Below are 23,206 nucleotides of genomic sequence, written 5' to 3'. Positions count from 1 at the left end.
TGTGCTGCTAACGCCACCGAGTCTATTTTGCATCTAGTCCTATATAAATATGATATCTACCGTACCATTATGTGGACGTACTTTGTAGCAGCTGTCGGCAGAAGTCAGGTATGTTGTTGTTTTTTTATCTCGCGGCATGAGTTGAGCTAGAGCCGTGAGTTGAGCATTGGCATTACCCGAGGGGCCGGGTAATGACAAGCATGATGTTTAGCTACTCTCGCTCCGTTCCTCATTGCGTCCCGAAGACCGCACGGCGCACTGAGTGTGTTTTACTTCCGCTTTACTTGACATATTTCAGTAATCGGAATTTGGATGTTTGTGAATCGTTTTTGAATCTTCCACGGCCGAATCGCGAATAATCTAAGAATCGGAAATTTCGCACACCTCTATTGCGAAATGTCATATGCTATTGTTTAGCCACAACTGAATTCATTACCTTATTACTTTTCATCCTTCACACAGCCACTGGGAACAGAAATGTCGTTTAATCCATCTGCAGGCGAATGGAAGATCATGATTTTATGACACTGTGCGGGTGTGCGCTGGTCCTCATGGGAAACGCAGCCTTCCTTAAAGCATTTCAGGATTTTTGACATTGGGCTTAATCTTCGAGTTAGCAGGGGTTTAGATAGTTGGTGGAGTTGATTTCAACAAATTCTGTTTCATTTGTAAGCTGTTTGTTAGTTACAGGGCTCCGGAGTGGCAAAACACTACGGCTTTGGTCCACCGGCGTCTCTAAATACTAAAAACTTACCCAGTGTAATGCTTTAGTATCGGGGGAAATAAAGCAAAATGTAGAACTCGATTGGAATAGTCTACTGTATTTTGGGACTATAAGTCGCACCAGCCAAAGAATGGAAAATGAAGATGAAAAAAAAAAACTAAGAAGTCATATTTTTGTGGGGACCATTTTTAATTAATTAGAAACTAAGAACAAACATATATAGTAAATGGTGTTACACTTGTATAGCGCCTTTCCACCTTTTAGGGCCCTCAAAAATTAATAATAGCAAAATGGAGAACATTCTAAATAAGCTTCTATTAACGTGACAAGTTAGTTTTTTCCAGAAAACTGTGCCCTTACAAAAACAGAATATAACAGACTATAGGGGGTCTGAGTGAAACAAAAGCTAATATATATATATATGTGGCCGAAAACACAGACAAGACTGAAAAAGCAGTTTCTGCTCTTGCACTTCTCTTTAAAAGAAACTGTTGTATTTTAAGCCAAAACAACTGTTGTGTTTGATAGAACAATATGTCTATATGCTGCCATAGTAGATTTATGGAGCATTAAGCGGCAAACTATTTTTAATTTGTCCATTTTACCCTGAAAACCCCCGTTTACAGATGTCACGCAACCGCTTTTGTTTCAACACAGCCATAAAACAAAGGTAATTAATTATATTTATTAATCAAAATGTCTGGCGTTTTAGCTAAGAATCATAATTGATGTCTAATATTTTGTTTATTTTAAAAAATAATGATTCACTCGCATATTTTTTTTTTTGAAAAATGCCCTCCTGTTCAAAATTTTTCTTCCCCCAGAAAATTGAGATTTTAAGCTCACCAATGATGTATCACACATGCATATCGGACAATTTTAAAATTTGGCAAAATTGGGGCTCTCAGAGTCAATTCACCTGAGTGTTTTCCGCCATATGTCACACATGTGTATAAATCGCAGGCCCAGCCAAACTTTGAAAGAAGTGCTTATCGTTCGGAAAATTCGGTCATTGTTATTTGTGTAATCTACAATAAAAAGGAGAAAATAAATAAAAAATGTGATCATTGTGGGGGTTGAAAATAAATCTGATATTTTTAAGCCCATCCCTGAAGCAGCTAATGCCTCAAATCCCAATGCTTCTACTTGTGAGCCAAAAAACTGAATTGCCACTTGAACCATACGGATCTAGTACTCCCTGTCATTGCTGCTCTATTGTTGTTGTTGTTCTCACTTGGCTCTGCAGTCTGCACCCTTTGTGCTCAAAAGGAAGTCTGGCAGACGTTCAGCTTTCATCTACACACCCCACCAATATTTCAAGCCGTTTCAGAGAAGCTGTGATTCATCCATGATTCAACTAAAGCTACTCGATACGTTTGCCCAGTTTCAAGCATTATCACATGATGAATGAGTGATTTGATATGAGTCTATAACACTACATCTACAGATTTCCAATCCAATAACCGAACCAATAACATTTTAAGTCATAGCTTAACATGTTAGTTGATATCATACGAATAACATGATAGTTTGCCCGGGTCGTGCATCCGGTAATTTAATCAACTTTGTGTGCGCTATTTATGGAGCGCCACCCTGATAAACATTTTGTCTCCCCCTTTAGGCTGGCAAAGTGCGAAAGCATGTGTCCGAGCAAGAAAAAGCAGAAGAAGGTTTGGGTCCAAACATCAAGTCCATCGTCACCATGCTCATGTTGATGCTGCTGATGATGTTTGCCGTCCACTGCACCTGGGTCACCAGCAATGCGTATTCAAGCCCCAGTGTGGTGCTTGCATCATACAACCATGACGGGTATGTGTCCCTGGTAGGGGTGCAACGGTTTAGTTAGCCCACGGTTCGGTTTGAACCTCGGTTTTGCATTTTTTTTGCAACTGCCTTTATTTTGCTTTTAAGAAAATGAGATAAACACTTAAAATGTAAACATTTTTGACTGTTAAAATGCCTCTTAGCTCTTTGGCTATTGTAGTGACTGACGACTGAAATACACACACACAGTAGTAAAAAAGTTACATGGCAAAGTAACTGGTGATACCTTTCATGTTTTTTTTTTTTTTTTTTTTTTTTCCCCCCCATTAAAAAAAAAAAAAAAAAAAAAAAAAAAAAACCCAAAAACATAGTAACCTTTGCTATGTTTGGAGGTCATTTATTGTTGTGAATCAACCGTTAAAAGTTGATAAAATTGCTCCTGTTTTTGCATTAGTTCCCTTCTGTCTACTTTCAACATGTGAAAATTTTAAAACCAAGGTAACACTTTATAATAACTATCCATTTTACTAGTTTATAGATCATGAGTAAACTGTTGATAAATGATTTATTGTTGATTTGTGAAGTATTTTTTAAGTTTGTTAAGCAATTAGAGGGTGTTCTAATATGGTTGACCCCATTCTAAATACCCATGCTAGTTGATGGAGCTTAAAGGGTATGACAACACCTGGGGAAATGCTAATATTCCATCATTTATCCATCAATGCATGCCTTTTGAATTCATGTCATGCCACTTCGTGTAATTACACACATCGCAACACCAAAAAAATGATAGAAATTAGGTCGCTCGTCAAGATAAAAGGACCCGCCCCCAAGATGCCGGAAATCTAGCATATTGAGTGCGTGACGTCACTATAGGGAAACAACCGGCTCAGTGCTTAGTACTGAATGGCGGCGATGATGGCGGACAATTTTGTTTCTATTTGCAGCAACCAATCCGACGTAACGAACATTCTTCTAATGGTGACGAGGAGAGTTATGAACCTTTCTTTGGTGTTTTGGGTTATCAATTTCAGCCCAAACAAAAGCCAATGCAGCCTAATGAAAGGATCATTGAGGGGAGCAATCACACTGATGATACACCGGCCGGCGGCAACAGAATCACCGAATGGTTTGTTTTGCATTTCTTTTTGTGAAGCTGATACACCGTGACCGCAAAATAAAGTAATGTATAGAATAATTATCATTTAATATGCTATCATCGGTTTCGCTCTGCCAACCGACACAAATATGAATGGGATTAGAGGATTTGTTCTATATATTTTATGAGCGATAATTTATACATGTGTCCAGTCCTATATCCAATGCGTGATGTTTTTTATTATAAAAGAGTACTCACTCTGGCCATTTCCCTCCTTTCCTTTGCCTGGGGTGGTCTCATCAGAGCCAGTCATCGTCCTCGTTCACCGGGCACCGCATCTGCTTTCAGCAGCAATTTCTTAGCAAAACCTGATTTCATTTGCCCATAGTTCGTATAGCTTTCAGGTGTAAAATGTGCACCACACAAAACCGTGCCGGAGGCTGGGTCTGCAAAATTAGCCCTCTTAGCACTGACGAACTTTACTCATTGTCTGCGTAGTCCAGCTCTTTTTCTCGCGTTCGGGAACTTATGGGTACTACATAGAGACAAAGGGCTATTTGTAAACCACATAGCATGACAGGTTTGAACCATTTTAGCGATTTTTTGATAAAACACGAACGCAACTCTCTCTCGTCGATAAACAACGATGGCACCTGCCTCGACCTTTTGTTTCCTTGTTAGGATCTATTAACTAGTAAAACGGATAGTTATTATAAAGTGTTACCAAACCGTTTCATCCTTTAAAGGACTCAAGTCAAGATTTTGCCGATTTAGGAGTGTTTTAGATAAAAAGTTATTTAGGTTCGCTAGGAAGGTTCACGACAACAGAGCCTTTCTGAGAAGTTTACTGCTCTAAAATGGCGGCTGTTTACTAACGCTACCGCGTCTGTCATTTCCCATGTAGTTCTATATGCATGAGATATCTAGGCGTAGATTGTAGGCTGTCGGCTACAGTCAGGAAATATTGGAGCCACCTAGCCTAGCATCGCGTTTGCTACAGCGTCACAACAAACTCTCTTCCCTCTCCGTGTCTGACTTTTCTCGCGTCATTCAACCAACGTATTAACACACATTGTCTCGTTGTCGAAACGTTGACAACTCCGAATGGAGGAAAAAAACGTAATGCATGAACAACATACAGATTTTGAACGTAACGTACGGTGTACACATTTAAAAATCAGTGTTCACTTGTACAAATTATGCTGAGACCGTACAACATGACAGGTATGAATTATAGTGGACCGTCACAGTTAGGTAGTAGCACTCTATAGCACGGGACGTCCAACTATCAGTCGTCAGGGCAAAACTATGTGCTTTCGTGAAATCATCTTCGATGGCTTTGCGTGCCATTTCATAAATGTCGGGGATTACGTTGTTGGAGAAATATTTCTGCGAGGGAACAATGTAACGCGGGTCAAGCGTTGCAAATAAATTAACGAAGCCGGCCGTGTGTTTTCACTGGTGTCATCCCGGGGTTGTGCTGCTCTGAGAAAGTGATATCTGTGGGTGATGCCGGCTGTGGTGCCGGAGTCATGTTATAAGTGTTGCATTTAGCATAGGGAACAAGCGCTGAGCAAAGCTTGCAAATCCCCCCCCCCCCCCAATATTTCCTAGGGCTGTAGCTATCGAATATTTCAGTAGTCGATTAATCGATGGACTAGTTAGTTCGAATAATCGAGTAATCGGATGGAACATGAAAAATTAAAATACCTGAGTTGAGCCTCAAACGGTACAAATTTTTTTTTTTCAATGAGGATCTGTGTGCAACAAAAGAACAATTGGCTAACTTGCATAGAAAAAGTCCGCTAGCTTAAATGCTATAAAATAATGTTGTTGTTTTTTTTTTTTATGCTCTTAACAAATGGTTCAGACACATATTTCCACAAAAAACGGCTAAATATACCTATAAACTAAATTATGAATGCATTAAAAAACATGAGCTCAAACAAAAACTTAGCTTACGTTGGTCTCAACAGGGAGCAGTTGGATTCATCCATGTGAACAAAGGCAGACCAGTGGCCTATACTACGAACCGAGTTCAACCTCCCCAGAAGTAATCCAATTTACCATCGGGTAACCGGAGTTGACAAAACCTGGTTGTCTAGTTTGTGGTCAATCGGTGCTACGACGCTGATTATGAGGTTGACTAGTCGAACCTGTGTCAACCCAGTCAGAGTTACTGCGCGTTCACATAAAAGGGGGCGGTGACCAGAGTCAAACACTACTTGTGACGACGGCACGGGCACCTTACTTCACGGAGGAGGAATGCGCGATGATCATGTGGAATTATGAGGAATTAAAATCCACCCTCACCGCGAAATCCAACACCGCTTTGACGAGTAGAGCGCAACGGGTCTGTTGACAGCGAATTTACAGATCGTGTGATTTGTGAATGCGTCAATATGCCAGTTTACTTATGTCCACGAAAAGAAATAAAGCCTGCTGTCAGGACAATAAAATAAGATTTGGGACATTAACAGTAAGAAATAATTGTCACGCATCACCACACGAAACAGGATGATTGTATGTTTAGTCCCCTTGACTGTACGAATACGTATGTTCTTTTTTTTAGTTTGGACCTAAAAAAATCCAGCCCGACCCGAGCAGAGTCCAATCAATAAACTTGATTTGCAGGCCCGAGCCCGACAATCCCCCCCCCACCCCCCACCCCCCCCCAAATAAAAAAAAAATTATGTCATATTTGTGAGGACTCAGGAGAAGAAGGAAATGCGGGGATGCCATGCGTTGTTGCGTAAATAAAAGCCAGTCTTTTGTAACGATTTTTCACAGTTAAACAAGACTGTAAGATGCATATTCAATAAACATTTATATCTTTTATATTTGTGCGTCTGTCCTATCAGTGGATTTGACATTTAATTTAATCTCCTCGAGTTGGCAGAAAAAAAGTTTTCTCAATGTTTAAATAGTCTACATATTTCTATGATTATTATAAATGCATCAATTTGAAGCGTTTCCATACCCCACTCCGAATCGCACGGCATACAGTGTTCTTACGCAGATATTCAGCATCACCGATGGAATACATATAGTGTCCCTGGCGAAAGAGCGCACGGACAGGCACACACAATCTGCGCGGTTGTGAGGGCCTGACTCGGCGGGTTACATTAGTGACGTCTGCCTAGATCAGTTGGCACAGGTAAAGAATTCCCTCAGCTGAAAATCTATATCTTTCATGGAGAACATCTTCCGGGTACGCCAGCGGATTCTGGCGGTCCCGAAATACCCGTGCCCTCCGGAGAGAGCCCCTCACAATCCGCGCGCCAATGTCGTATAGGTCGTCCAAGTACGCTGTCATTGTCAGGAGGACACGTTCGCGGAGGAGTGCTGTTTAAATAGAGCGTGGTTAATTGGAATCATGATGTTAAGCAAGATCTAACTCTGACACGACCAGGTTTGGCGTGTGGCGTGTGTTGCCATGGCAACACTTCTCGGTTCCAACATATCCACCTTTCGTAGTCTCGCATTGCCGCGAACTTACGTCGCACGTGATAAAGTTACTCTCGAAGTTACCCTGCTAAGCCAGAAAACCGGCTTCGTAGTATAGGCCACAGAGGGCAGTATCCACCCTAATCAATAAAACTAAATGCAAACACTTTCAAAATAAACCATTACAACGCCACTTTAATTAAACCAATACTCGAAGCAACAAAATTTAATTTGAATACTTTTTTCTAATCGAATACTCGAGTTAATCGAGTAATCGTTGCAGCACTAATATTTTCTCTCACTCCGTATTGTAGTCCACGGGGAAACTGAAATGTTGCCACACCGCAGATTTGAAAGAAGCCGGTGCTTCCTCTCCACTCCTCCGCTCGCCATAGCTATTTGTTTTCTTTCTTGTTTCACTTTCACTTCGCTCGTAAGCGAGAGCGGGCATTTCTCTGCTTCTATTACACAGGTGCTTGACAGCGATCGGACATTTACTTGCGGCGGGGCGGGAATTTCTCCACAGCTGTGCTTCACGTCACACACAGAGCTCGACCAATTCATTCCACAAGCGTTGGGAATAAAAGCAAAACCGAAAAGGCGCGGTTCATAAAGGCGTATTGAACCGGACAGGGCGAACCGTATGGTTCGGCTTTGAACCGCAAACCGTTGCACTGCTAGTCCTTGCACACTTCCAACAAGATGCATGAGACTGCGTTTAATCGACTAGTAAAATGCAAAACGTTCACTTATGAGTAAGGTGGTTAAAGGATGAAACGGCTAGTCGCCCACATCCCTTATCGATACCACTGTTCCTACTGGAACTGAATATGAGTTGATCTACCAATATTAGTTCATTCTAACGCGCCATCCATGTGTCAAAAAGTTTACTCACCCCTGAACTAGGAGAAAGTGGACGTCTCCACGACGAGCAGAAAGACATGCATATTTCATCCCACATTTGTTGAAATATTGATGTGTGTACGACAGCATGAGCTTTGATATGGCTACTTATTGCGGAGTTTCTAGGTCACACAAATGTTTGTTTTAAGCATATGCCGCAGCTATGTTCCGTCTTCGGGGTGTAGCGTAGCTCTAAAAAGTTCCCACACAGACCCACACATTAATAAAAAATCATCTCAACAAGATGTAACACCACTCACATTGCCGGACTGATGTTGTTCCAATTCAGAACAACTTTAGCTCAAACTGTAGCTGTAAACTTAATTACAGGTAGTCCCCAGGTTGCGAACGAGTTTCGTTTCTACGCTGGTGACATTACCAAAATTTCCGTGTAAGTCAGAATTAACCCTTTAAAATTTCAAATAACGATCCAAGGAGTCCAAAAGCATAATATTTTGTTTATTGGTTGAAGGAATCTGACCTTCGAGCCAGACCGCCGGAATCGCACCAGCCGGACCCGCGCTGGCGCAGCTCCAATGGCCCGGGCTGGCGAGACCCCGATAATCCGGCCAGCAGACCAAACTCCACGCGTTCACCTTAGTCTTAACCCTTTGTACTGACTCCATTTTGAAAGGTTTGAAGAAGGCTCACTGAGAACAAATTGACCATTTATTTTTGGATCGAAAGCGATCAAACAGAAAGGCGAAATAGACACAGACTCAGGTGAAGAGGCAAACTCGTTCCAAGGTCACCATATCAGAAGTCAACAAAAGGTTCCCGAGAAAAATGACCACGATGCACCCAGATCGAGGGAGATTATCAGTGGTCTTGTATGTCTTCCATTTTCTAAAAATTGCTCCCACAGTTGATTTCTTTACACCAAGCAAAGAGTGAAGAGTTACAGAAAATGTTTGGCCTCCGTTATTGCCAACAAAAGGTACATAACAAAGTATTGAGATGAACTTTTGGTATTGACCAAATACTTATTTTCCACCACGATTTGCAAATAAATTCTTGAAAAATCAAACAATGTGATTTTCTGTTTTTTGTTTCCACATTCTGTCTCTCATGGTTGAGGTTTACCCATGTTGAAAATTACAGGCCTTTCTCATCTTTTCAAGTAGGAGAACTTGCACAATTGGTGGTTGACTAAATACTTATTTGCCCCACTGTATGTCTGAACCAAGTGACATTGGTCTGTTTTGGGGGAAGATAATTGTTCCTGCTATGTGAACTTACCCCTGTTAAGAGGCCCCAGAACAATATGCAGTTGATACAATGACCACAAGATAAGTAAAAATGGCCGTGTTTGACTACAGTATTTCCCTTTCTCTGTCTTATCAGGTCACGAAACATTCTTGATGACTTCCGGGAGGCCTATTACTGGTTGAGGCAGAATACAGACGAGCACGCACGTGTCATGTCATGGTGGGACTACGGCTATCAAATTGCAGGGATGGCCAACAGGACGACACTCGTCGATAATAACACGTGGAACAACAGCCATATAGCGCTGGTGAGTTCTTATAATCTAATTAAGCGAGTGGTGCTTGCTCCCGCTTCATGTTCGGCCGCTATTTTTAATGCACGTATGCACAGAAAAACAATCTCTTCCGACAGCCACCGGGAGATTAATCTCGGTGCTGTTTTTTTCCTCCCCTAAATGAAATCGCCGATTCAAACGGTGCTCTCCTTATGAGCCTAATAATGTTGTTTTCTTAAGCATCTAATTTACGGACACTACAGTTAATTGCTGTCACGTACTGTAGGAGAGTTGCAGTGTTGATTTCTCGCTCCCTGCTCCATTTAAACATGCTTTAGTATAAAACTCCATCTGCTCTCTGCCTCCTTATCTCGTTCTTGGAAATATAATCACGACCAGTTAAATGGCGTAATTGGCGACTGGCTGCCGCTCTGCTTTATGTGAGCTTACCTTAAACTGTTCGTGGAGAAACTTCCTTTCACAAAGCAAGGGAGAAACTTTACGAGTGTCATAAAAAGTTTAATCCACAAGAATGCGGCCAACTTCCAAGATTAAAGCTTGCTTGTGTCCAAAATTCTGGATAGTGTGTATGGTTGGCAAGCAAAATCGTCCCTCCCCTCTTTCCAAATGCGATAAAACTTTCAAAGCTAAGCTGTATGTGCTAGCTAGACTGTAAACCACTGGAGGAATCAGTAGCACATGGAATATCTATTCTAATAGATGTCAGCAAAAACGGGTGTGAAACGTAGCTCCTCATTCTGTAATTTAGAATCGCATGCTTTTATTTTGACATTGTCGTGATAAAATCAGAAATTGGTCATTTGTGTGATTAAGGTGACTAAATATAACAGTACGTGACCTGTTATTAACCTGAAATACCCTGAACAAAAAATTTTAAAAAAAACAATCAACAATCAAAACAAAATCGATAGGAAGTGACCTATACAACAGGAAATGACAACTATAAATGCCCAAATATCAGGAAGTGACCTAGTATCAACAGGTGACTCTGAAATGCCCCGAAATCAACAAGAAGTGGCCCAAATAAACAGGAAGTGCGTCCGAAATCCCGGAAAATCCACAGGAAGTGATGCAATATTAACAGGAGGTGATACCGAAATACGTCAAAATTAGGGCTGCAGGTTTAGTAGTCGATTCATCTATGAACTAGTTAGTTGGAATAAACGAGTAATCGGTTTAGGAACATAAACCATTAAAATACCTCAGCTTAGCATCAAATGGTATGAAAATTAATGAGGTTCTATGTACAAAAAAAGAACAAGTGGCTAACTTGCATAGCAAAAGTACGCTAGCTTAAATGCTATAAAAATAGTTTTTTTAACAATGCTCTTAACAAATTGTTCACATTTGTCAACAAAAAAACAACTAAATATACGGGGAATTAATAAAAAAAAAACATACCCTAATTTTCGCACTATAAGGCGCACCTGACTATAAGCCACCGCCCACCAAATTTGACACAAAAAACGGCATTTGTTCATAGATAAGCCACACTGGACTATACGTAAGCCGCAGCTGTCCTCACTGTGATATGGGATATCTACACCAAAAGATATTAATCGGAAACACTTTATTTGACAGCGGCACCATACGACTGTCAAAAGACCAAATGAACCACCATGACCAAATGAAGCTTCTTGAAGCAATGAAGCTTTGCAGCCAATTGGTTCAAAACTTCATTGCTTCAAGAAGCTTCATTTGGCCATCACCGATCCCTTCGGGGAGACAGTCAACCTCTGCTATTACTTTCAACACTGTTGTCGTCTAACATGCCTCCTAGCATACATTGCAGTGCTACAGATGTGAATAACAATCAAAACTCATGTTCTGTGCTAAATATTTCTTCAGTTACTGTTCCAGTTGTTTCATTAATTGCTAGTTATGGTTTTTGGTGACACATTATTTGACAGTGGCACCATAAGACTGTCTTTAGACGACCATAATTATGACATGACACTGTCCTGAGCATTAATGAATGCTTATACCAGATGTGATTTAGTGTTATCCGGCAAATTACCTCACTTTTGAATGGCTGTAAAAGATCCAAGCTGGACATAAATGGAGTTAGTGGCATAATTTGCTGGATGACACTTGCATAAGGCCATTATGACGTAAGCATTCAGTAATGCCCATGATAGTGTAATGTCATCATTATGACCCAAATAAATCAACAAATAAGCCGCACGGGACTATAAGCCACAGGCATCAAAATGAAAGAAAAAAAGTAGTGGCTTATAGTCCAAAAATTACGGTATTAGCTAAAAAAAATTTACCTTATGTTGGTATTGACAGGGCGCAGCTTGATTCAGCCATATCAAATGATTTGTCATATTCACTGTTGCCACTAGAGGGTAGTATATCCACCCAAATCAATAAAACTAAATGCAAACACTTTAAAAACAACCCATTCCAACGTCATTCTCATTAAACGAATACTCGAAGCAGCAAAATTTGATTCGAAGCTTTTTTTTTTTTTTTAAATCAAATTTCTCGATTTAATTGATTATTGCAAAACCAGTCAGAATCAACGGGAAGTGGTGCAATATTAATGGGAACGATTAATCGACTACCTCGAGTAATTTGATTAGGAAAAAAAGATTTGAATTAAATTTTGCTGCTTCGAGTATTTGTTTAATTAAAGTGCCGTTCTAATGGTTTGTTTTGAAAGTGTTTGCATTTACTTTTATTTATATGGGTGGATACACTGCCCTCTAGTGGCAACAGTGAATATGACATAACTCATTTCACATGGCTGAATCCAGCTGCTCCCTGTAAGGACCAACATAAGCTACATTTTTGTTTAAGCTAATGTTTTTTTTAATGCATTTGTAATTTAGTTCATAGGTATACTTAGCCGTTGTTTGTGGGAATAAGTGTTTGAAATGGGTGGACTGGCTTTGGATGTCACCTTTCTGTGCCAATTTGTATATGCTATGCTGCGTTTACATTTAAGATATATAAAACTACTTACGGTATCTTTGCCAAACTTTAGGTGGGAAAAGCCATGTCTTCCAATGAGAGTGCAGCCTACAAAATCATGAGGTCTCTGGACGTAGACTACGTGCTGATTATTTTCGGCGGCGTCATAGGCTACTCGGGCGACGACATCAACAAGTTTTTGTGGATGGTGAGGATAGCGGAGGGGGAGCACCCGAAGGACATAAGGGTAAGTGTTGCCAACTTACGTGTCTTATCAAGTACAGTGATACCTCTACATACGAAGTAAATTCATTCCAGGACCTTGTTTGTAAGTCGAAATGGTCGTATGTCGAGCAGGATTTTCCCACAGGAATACATTATAATTCCATTAATTCGTTCCACAGCCCAAAAACCCTACACTAAATCCTTAATAATTACTGCTGGTACTATTACAAATGGCAATTACACATAGCTAAACACATTAATTATAAATAAAATCGGAATAATAAGATAGTAATAATAATTCCTGTAATAATGTTACGAATCGGGTTCTAATGTGGTGGACGTTTTTTTCCTCTACCTGTCCTGAACGCACCGCGTGACTGACGTGACGAGAGAGGAGCGGTGCGGTTGAGTTTACTTTTGCTTTCAATGTTTTCCTGAGTACACAGTCATTTGCAGCGGACGGCAGGCAGGCGTTTTGTGTTGGATAAGTTATGAAATAAATGATAAAAACCTGACTTATAACTTATAAAGACTGGTGAACGGTGGTCGGAGAAGGACCGTGGAGATATATTGTTGAGCCAGTTCATGGATGCGCACCCCACGCTCATACAGTATTTCTCTGTTATTTGCAATTTTGCATCTTCATTCAGAAGTTGTTGTTGTTTCACCACCTGTACCAACCTTTTTGAAACCTGTGTTGATTTCTCTCACAAGTAAGTCAGCCACGCGTCCGTCTGCGGTGCTGTCATGTCTGTCGTATTTTGAGCATGTCGTCGGATGTAGAAACAATTGGCAATTCAAATTTTACCTCGGATGACGAAAATATCATGTGTCGAAGCGATCGCATGTCGAGGTACCACTGTATTGACACACACCTACAAATCAGTCAGGTTTTGGAATCGATCCACACTTTACAGTAAAAAGTTCTGTCAAAGTATTTCATAACCTCATACGTAAAAATCTTGTGAAAAACATCTTTTACTGGCTACAAGAATGCACACAGATTAGTACGTGGTATGCGAATGAAGCATCACAAATACGTAAAAATTGAGCAAAACTGGCTTTTGTTGATAATACTAGTATTTAAAGAATAGCTTAGCAGGTTTCATCACTGGCAAGAGAAAAATGATGCTAGCATGCTAAATTGAATACCCCCCACCACACAAGTAACACCTTTCTGCTGTTGGATGCCCAAGTTATCACTGATAATGTGTACATCACGTAATACAAAGAGAAACCAGTGACAGCAGCTTTCATGATTGTTATGAATGCAGTATAATTGATAGTTACGCTATTAAAATGTCATGGTTTGTTGGCAAACTACTAATATAAACCTCTCGCTGTCCACTGATTGAATTGCAGTAACTGCCACGTCTGTTAATATGGATGACTGGGAAAGGAAGTGGAAAATGTTGCTCTTTTAGAAGAGCTTGAATGTGTATCATCTTTGTTTCATTCATTAGTAAACTACACTGGTGGAAAGCGGTGCTTTTTCCACTTTCAAATGGGGTTTCCGACTACTTAACCTTCTAGACAAGCCTGATCCTTTCACTAAGCACCTAGTCTGGATGCTTTCATTAATCACTCGCCTCCAACAAAACCCAAGTGCAGCTTTAACCCCCCCACCCCCTCTTACTCTGAACGGAATCGTTAAAATTCCAACCTTAAAATTGTGTGTGTGAGCCTCATATTAGGCCCAAAGTGACTTTCAACAGTCAATTGGCATTTACCACTATTTATAGTTGGGTGGAAGTAGTGTTGAAAACCTGCATTGATATACTTTATGTGATATACAACAATTTGTATACTACATTTGTATTTTTTTTCTCTAGAGTTTTCCGAGAATGACTTTTTAACCAAAAAAAAATCCGATAACAATTAGGGCTGTCAAACAATTAAAATTTTTAATCGAGTTAATTACAGCTTAAAAATGAATTAATCGTAATTTATCGCAATTCAAACCATGTATAAAATATGCCATATTTTTCTGTAAATTATTGTTGGAATTGAAAAATAAGACACAAGACGCATATATACATTCAACATACGGTACATAAGTACTGTATTTAACAATAAATCAACAATATGGCATTAACATTATTAACATTCTCTTAAAGCGATCCATGGATAGAAAGACTTGTAGTTCTTAAAAGATAAAAGTTAGTACAATTTATAAAAATGCTATATTAAAACCCCTCTTAATGTTTTCGTTCTATTAAAATTTGTAAAAATTTCAATCAAAAAATAAACTAGTAGCTCGCCATTGTTGATGTCAATAATTACACCATGCTCACTCATGGTACTAACCCATAAAAATCAGTTGGACCCAAACGCCAGCAGAGGGCGCCAAACACCAAAAAACAAGTAACAAGCGGAGATTACACTGTACTGTCATTTCAATCTGTTTGAGCCGGGCATGTGCGTTAATTGCGTCAAATATTTTAACATGATTAATTAGAAAAATTAATTACCACCCGTTAACGCGATATTTTTGACAGCCTTAATAACAATATATGCGGTAATGGACTTGGCATATTATGGCTATTTGTATTTTGATGCACCACTGGATGCTTTAATAATGATAAATGTAACAACTTGAAGGTTTTCCAAATAAACATGTGAAAAATAGGAGAAGACTTTAACTGAAGTTATAGAAAAAGTGCCAATAATTCACCACTGTTTACTGTACAAATCAAAATCGTTCAAACATCAGTTTTTTTATCAAGTGCAAGTGCAAAGTGCCAATGAGGCACTTAGGCTAGGTTCAGATTGGTGCTGCAACGATTAACTCGAGTAATTAGATTATGAAAAAAGATTTGAATTAAATATTGCTGCTTCGAGTATTTACTGTAATTAAAGTGGCGTTGTAATGGTTTGTTTTGAAAGTGTTTGCATTTTTGTATTGATTTGGGTGGATACACTAACCTCTAGTGGCGACAGTGAATATGGCATAACTCATTTCACATGGCTGAATCCACCTGCTCCCGGTTAAGACCAACATAAGCTAAGTTTTTGTTTGAGCTAATGTTTTTTTAATGCTTTCTCAATTTAGTTTATAGGTATATTTAGCCGTTTTTGTGGGAATATGTGTTTGAACCATTTGTTAAGAGCATTGTAAAAAAAAAAGTTAGCATTTTATAACATTTAAGCTAATGGATTTTTGCTAGATAAGTTAGCCAATTGTTCTTTGTTGCACTTAGATCCTCATTTATTTATTTTAATACTGTTCGAGGCTCAGCTCAGGTGTTTTAAAAAAAAAAAATTGTGGTCCTTATCAGATTACTCGTTTATTCGAGCTAACTAGCTCATTGTAGTGCTGCAACGGTTAATCGATTAACTCGAGTATTCGATTAGAAAAAATGATTCGAATTACATTTTGCTGCCTCAAGTATAATTAAAGTGGCGTTGTAATGGTTTGTTTTAAAAGTGTTTGCATTTAGTTTTATTGATTTGGGTGGATATACCTTGTCTGCCTTATCATACATGGCTGAATCCAGCTGCTCCCTGTTAAGACCAACATAAGCTAAGTTTTTGTTTGAGCTAATGTGTCTTTTAATGCATCCGTAATGTAGTTTATTTCAATTTTTGTGGTGTTATGTATCTGAACCATTTGTTAAGAGCATTTTTTAAAAAAAAGTATTTTATAGCATTTAAGCTAGCGGACTTTTGCTATGTAAGTTAGCCAATTATTCTTATGTTGTACATAGATCCTTATTTATTTTTTATACCTATACTAAGGTATTTTAATTTTTTATGTTACTTATCCGATTACCCGATTATTCGAACTAAGTAGTTCATCGATTAATCAACTACTAAAATAATCGATAGCTGCAGCCCTAGTTCATTGATTAATCCACTACTAAAATAGTCGATAACTGCAGCCCTACTTCAGACCGTAGGTCTTAATGCACGAATCCGATTTTTTTGTGTTTTTAGCTGTGCGTTAGCGCCTAGCTTGAACTCGGGCTTAGTCATATAAAAAATAAAAGAAAATAAGAAAAGGATAAACCTGATAATTCTGTTTTTTTTTTTTCTGTGCGCCAAATATGCAATATTTCAGTATTGCTTACATCAGCATTTGCGCATTTGCTTCCGAGCACCAGAGAAAGAATAAATAATTTGTTAATGACCGCAATCTGGCCTGTGCCTCTCGACAAAATAAAATGGCCGTCTACTAGAGGTGTGCAAAATTTCCGATTCTTAGATTATTCGCGATTTGGCCGTGGAAGATTCGAGAACAATTCACAAACATCCAAATTCCGATTATTGAAATATGCCAAGTAAAGCGGAAGTACAACACACTCAGCGCGCCGCGCGGTCTTCGGGGCGCAACGAGGAAGAACGCAGCGAGAGTAGCTAAACATCATGCTTCTCATTACCCGGCCCCTCGGGTAATGACAATGCTCAACTCTCGGCTCTAGCTCAACTCATGCCACGAGATAAAATAACATACCTGACTGCTGCCGAAAAGCTGCTACAAAGTACGTCATCCACATAATGTAATGATAGATATCATTTATATAAGACTAGATGGACCATTGATTCGGTAGCGTGAGCAGCACATCTACAAAAACCTAGATGCGGCCGTTAGTAAACGGCCGCCATCTTAAAGCAGTACACTTCCCTGCAAGGCTGTTGTAGCGAACCTTCCAAGCAAACCTAATTAACTTTTTATCTAAAATACTCCTAAATCGGTAAAATATTGACTTGAATCTATCTTTAAAATAGTTTTAAAACTTTCACATGTTGAAAGTAGACAAAAGGGAAATTATGGAATAATGGGAGCAATTTTAACAAATGTAACAGTTGATTCACAACATTAAATTAATTGAATGTAGTTTAAAGCTGCTGATACAGAATGGGGACTGGAGTTTTTTATTTACTGTTATTTTTGTATATTTGTTTACTGCTATATGTTAACTTGATACTGAAATAGTAGTTTGGTTTAGCCTGAGAGGATTTTTGAACAATTTTGGAACTAATGTACAAAACATTTAATTAAAAAAAAAAAAAAAAAAAAAAAAAAAAAAGGGGGGGGGGGGGGGTGCATCAATAATCGTTTTATAATCGAATTGGAGCCTCTGAATCGTAAACGTAATCGAATCGTTAGGTGCCCAAAGATTCCCAGCTCACCGTCTACTCTATTGACTAGTCTGAGTAGAGAATTGAGTTTTTCGCCCTCTGGTGGTTGGCCGCCATTACTGGGGTGTTTGCACACCTATAGCAGCGCGGTGTTGGCTGTGTGCTGTAGAAGGCGACGTGGAAACCTGCTGAGCCAGAAGAAGAGCCTGCAACCAAGTCCATTCTGCATAGTATGTGGATAAAAGCTAGCAGGCAACAAAAGCGAAAATTGGGAAAAATACCAAGAAAATCGGAATTGTGCATTAATCATACATTACATGTCACCTAATAAATCATCAGAGAATGCATTGTTTTGTAGTGTTACTCCAAATTATCTGTTGGTGAGCTTTCACTACAGTGTAATTAAGAAAAAGTAAGATTTTCCTTTTCTTTGTAAATATCGTCTTCCAGGAGAGTGACTACTTCACCCCTCAGGGAGAGTTCAGAGTGGACAAGGCGGGTTCACCCACTCTGCTCAACTGCCTCATGTACAAGATGTCCTACTATCGATTTGGTGAAATGCAGGTGAGTTGAAGCTCTCTTCATTTTGCGCCATAACTTAAAACAGACGATGGTACTTGAACAGTGTCGCATTTTGAGAGCAAGTCGGGCGTCGTTAGAATCCTTTCAGTATTTCCTTCTGGTGCTCTGATCCCCTTCACGCGCTCGGATAATGAGGCACTGTTGTGTGCAAAGACAAAAGTTCACGCAAGTCTTCTCATCCCGGTACGCATGAGGTGCAGTCACTGTTCAGTGCGCGGCTTTGTAGACGTTAACAAGCGGCTGCCATCGCGAAAGGTGATTCGGCTGGTTTAAAGGTGTTCGCAGGTGCCTCGGCAGTCCCGAGCGGCGTGACGGGGTTGTGAGTAGAAGAAAGATTTCAAGGATTTTCTGACTCCTTGGGCTGTGGAGTTAGAAGGCAAAGACAGAGGTGGATTGATCTTGCTTAAGCAGACAAGACTGCTGCTGCCTCCAGGACAGTTGCAGCCAAGAGATGTAGAAAAACAAAAGTGATGCCGTGTCGTTTATAGTAAATGAAAGTGGAAGATAACTGATGACATTGCCGTCTATCTCATAGGGGGAATGAAAGTACACTTCATCTGTCAAAGTGATGCTTTGTTGGCCGTGAATGAAGCCCGAGCTGCAATTTGTACAGTGAGACATTTCCTAAATGTAGTTCATGACTTGATAACTTGCAAAGATTGACGTGTTTTAATTGTGACCAGGTTGGTACTGCACTTACGGAGTGTTTGGTGTGCTTGCGTAATTTTCGAAAGCACATTCGAGTAACACTCCTACCTTAAGGCTGTTTTGCTCCCCCCAAAACGCCCTAAATGACCACACGAGACGATATGATTTGCGATACAAGGGGATCCCAAGGCGTTCCCAGGCCAGCCGAGAGACAGTCTCTCCAGCATGCCCTGGGTCGTCCCCGGAACCTCCCGCCGGTCAGACATGCCCAGAACACCTCTCAGGGGAGGTGTCCAGGAGGCATCCGATCCAGGTGCCCAAGCCACCTCAACTGGCTCCTCTCAACGTGGAGGAGGAGCGGCTCGACAAAGAGTCCCTCCCGGATGACCGAGCTTCTCACCCTATCTCTAAGGAAGAGCCCAGACACTCTGCGGAGGAAACTTATTTCGGCCGCTTGTATCCGGGATCTTGTCCTTTCGGTCACGATCAACAGCTCGTGACCATAGGTGAGGGTAGAACGTAGATCGACTGGTAAATCAAGAGTTTCGCCTTTTGGCTCAGCTCCTTCTTCACCACTACTGACCGGCGCAGAGTCCGCTTTACTGCACCGATCCGCCTGTCGATCTCCCGCTGCCTCCTACCCTCACCTGAGAACAAGACCCCAAGATACTTGAACTCCTCCACTCGGGGCAGGATTTCATCCCCGACCCGGAGAGGACACGCCACCCTTTTCCGACTGAGGACCATGATCTCAGATTTGGAGGTGATGAACTTCATCCCAACCACTTCACATTCCGTTGCGAACCGCTCCAGTGAGAGCTGGAGGTCAAGGCTCGATGAAGCCAACAGCACCACATCATCTGCAAAAAGTAGAGATGTAATGCTGAGGGCACCAAACCAGACCCCCTCAACGCTTTGGCTGCACCTAGAAATTCTGTCCATAAAAGTTATGAACAGAATTGGAGACAAAGGGCAGCCTTGGCGGAGTCCAACCCTCACTATTCCACTTACTGCTGGCAATGCGGACCATACTCTGACACCGGTCATACAAGGACCGAACAGCCCTTACCAAGGGGCTCAGTACCCCGTACTCCCAGAGCACCTCCCACAGGACTCCCCGAGGCACACGGTCAAATGCCTTCTCCAAATCTATTCGTAGACTGGTTGGGCGAACTCCCATGCGCCCTCAAGGACTTTGTCGAAGGTCTAAAGCTGGTCCACCGTTCCATGGCCAGGACGAAAACCACACTGTTCCTCCTGAATCCAAGATTCGACTTCCCGACGGACCTTCCTCACCAGCACCCCTGAATAGACTTTACCGGGGAGGCTGAGGAGTGTGATCCGGTCCCCCTTCTTAAAAAGGTACCACCCCGGTCTGCCAATCCAGAGGCACTGTCCCCGATGTCCACGCGATGTTGTAGAGGCTTGTCACAATTGCAACTAATGACTTAAATTTTTGGGCTTTTCTGGGTGATTTCTTGTTGATTTTTGGGACATTGTTGGCTCACTTCCTGTTGATTTTGGGTTACAGAACGGGAAGTGACCCAAGAATGAATAGGCAGTGACTCAAACTCAACAGGAAGTGACCTGCAAATGCCCTGAAAATGGGAAAGACTGGCTGTCTAAATGGATTGGGCGTCTAGCGCCGTCAATGGCAGCCACTGAGTTAACAGAGACATTATTTTAGTGGAATATTTTGGTAGCAACTTGTTGGTTGTTGTTTTTTTTTTTTTTTTTAACAGTGACACCTTTTTAAAACGATTATCGATTCTTGGCAGGAGCATATCGATAACCTTTTGGGATACAAAGTATGATTATACAGGGTGTTCCAAAATGGTTGACCCCATTCTAAATGCCCCTATCTCGGAAACTACTTGATGGATCTTAATGAAACTAATTACACTTTATTTTGAAGGTCGTAAGTTTTATTGGTTAGATTTACAAAGAAAAGTACGAATATTTGTTGGTTCTATGAGAGACTTTCATAAATGTTCAATATGAGCGCCACCTGCAAAATGCCTTTTCTTTTGAAGTGAACGGCATTTCTTAACATTAAAAGGCAAGGCAAGGCAAATTTATTTATATAGCAGAATTCAACACGAGGCAACTCAAAGTGCTTTACATCACATGAAGATCATAAAAATCACATTTAAATCAATACAACGTAAAAACCAAGACAAAAGATCGCACTTAATCACTGAATAAAAATAAATAAATACAAATAAAACAAAAATAAAAAATAAAACAAAAACTACTACTCCTAATAATAATTGAAATCAGCAATGGAGATAAGCACAAGAGGAATAGAAAGCAGGTAGATTGAAATATATAGACAGTTATGGATATGCAGTGCTAAGCAAAAGCGTTTTTAGCCCTGATTTAAAAGAGCTAACAGTTTGAGCATACTTCAGAGGTTCGGGTAACTTGTTCCAGAGGTGACGAGCATAATAACTAAATGCTGCCTCACCGGTTCCAGACGGCCTTAGGGGTCTAGATGTCTCATAGGAATCTAACAAGTCAAGCATGTATTTTGGTCCAAGGCCATTAAGTGTTTTGTAGACGAGCAGTAGTATTTTATAGTCTATCCTTTGACTCACTGGAAAAGATAGAAGAAGATAGAAAGAGTAAGATAGAAATGCCAAACATTGCACACAAAAACTTGAAACGTTTCTACTGAAGCTGTGAAAATTTGAGGTCATTCCAACGAAAATTGTTAAAATTATTGGCCTACGAAATGGGGTCAAACATTTGGGAACACCCTGTTGTTGGAAACAAAGCAAGGCTATATAGAAAAGTTTCCGAGCAGCGAATCACGTCAGGGTCACCAACTGTTGAAATTCGTCTCCCCAGTCAAGCCGCACGGAAACAGCGACAGCCAAACTAAGTGCGTGCCAACAAGGAAGGCGGAATTTCGCGCATTCATCTCTGATGTTAACCCTTTGTACTGACTCCATGTTCCAAAAGTTTGAAAAAGACTCGCTTAAAGCAGGTTGACAATTTATTTGTCAACAGTGGTCAAAAACAAGCAAAAACAGACGACGGAGGGACAATTCTGGATCCAAAACAAGGCTACATGTTTCCGAGCAGCAAAATCTGTCTAATCTCAGTGTCCTGTGTTTTTTAAGTCCATGGTGTAGTGGGCCGGCCGAAGGTGTGTCCGGGCGTTGCTTTTGGGTCCTCCCCTCATTGGGCGGTTTTGGGCTTAGGTTCGTGCGCGGATGGGACGTGGTTGCCACCGCGACCGACGCTGGTCTTGACGTCTCAAGCGCCCGCTATCCACTTTGTTATCAGGGCTGGCTCTACTTGTTTTCCGACAAAGAGCGCTTTGTCCTTGCAGAACTGATTTTGGTCCGTCAATCTTTCTTGTGACGCATATGTTGGGCTTCTATGATAAGATGTCGTTGTGTATCTATGCTGCTTTTCATTAACCTATGGTATGCTATTTATTTTATATTAGGTGCAGTCCTACAGTAAACATGAGAAATGATACTATTCCCTGGTTAATTATATTACGTATGTTCGAGTAATGCAAACAGACGGTGCCTACGAGAAACGGTACCATTTTTCCTTTCCCCCCTCAGGAGCCCCGATAAGGTGATTAACTTTACTGTGTCAAGGGCACTGAGTGAAGTCTGCCTAAACTATAGTTAGATGAATGTGTTAGACTAATGCAAACAATAATATGGTGTTTGCGAGAACGGTACCGTTTCCCTTCACTGTATATCACCTAGATGTGTGCTGATTACTGGTTTCAAGGTATAGAGCCTACCCACCGACGTCATAAAACCACGTGCTCGCTGTATGGTTCCGCCCACTTGTCCGTCATTTTGTCTCTGTATTAGCATTGGTTTCAATTGATCGAGGAATTTAAAATGCATTTCATGGAAGACCCGGTGCTTTCTGATGCCGTAAACTCACTGGATGTGTTGCATAAAAGGCGTTAAGTGGAAAAGCTTCGTTCTATACAGTCGCCAGATCCATATTTGATGCCTAAATCGATGATTTTTGACCGGCTGCCTTCACCGTCTCTGCCTGACCCTGATATTTAGAACTATCTTGTCCACACAAAATCAGCCTATTCTCACGAAAGTTTGAAAAACTTTAAGAGCTTGGAGGCTTATAAATGCTAAGTTGCTGGTTGGGTGAAACAGGTCCTCGTACACGAAAATTCGGCAGGAATCTTGTGCTCGGAAGGTGAGTTACGAAATTTTCAATTCAAAATCTTTTGTTCTTGCTAACATCCACTGTCAAGTCTAATGTATTTCATGTCATTTGTCAATGGAGCTAGGGCTTTTAATGTTTATATGGT

General features: G+C 40.6%; 1 protein-coding gene across 2 annotated transcripts in view; it reads left to right on the top strand.

The window, feature by feature from the left end:
• The window catches only part of stt3b (STT3 oligosaccharyltransferase complex catalytic subunit B), a 114,486-nt gene that overhangs the window by 83,173 nt on the left and 8,107 nt on the right, over positions 1–23,206 (top strand). For both annotated transcript variants that reach the window (XM_057827149.1, XM_057827148.1), the window contains exons 11-14: positions 2,346–2,533; positions 9,282–9,453; positions 12,434–12,607; positions 18,118–18,231. In XM_057827149.1, coding sequence (XP_057683132.1) covers positions 2,346–2,533; positions 9,282–9,453; positions 12,434–12,607; positions 18,118–18,231 — 648 coding nt within the window. The remainder of the gene's footprint in view (positions 1–2,345; positions 2,534–9,281; positions 9,454–12,433; positions 12,608–18,117; positions 18,232–23,206) is intronic.

Source organism: Corythoichthys intestinalis, chromosome 22 (genome assembly GCF_030265065.1).
Source record: "Corythoichthys intestinalis isolate RoL2023-P3 chromosome 22, ASM3026506v1, whole genome shotgun sequence".
Classification (NCBI taxonomy): domain Eukaryota; kingdom Metazoa; phylum Chordata; class Actinopteri; order Syngnathiformes; family Syngnathidae; genus Corythoichthys; species Corythoichthys intestinalis.
Note: the sequence above shows the minus strand (reverse complement) of the source record. Positions and strands in the feature narration are given on the sequence as shown.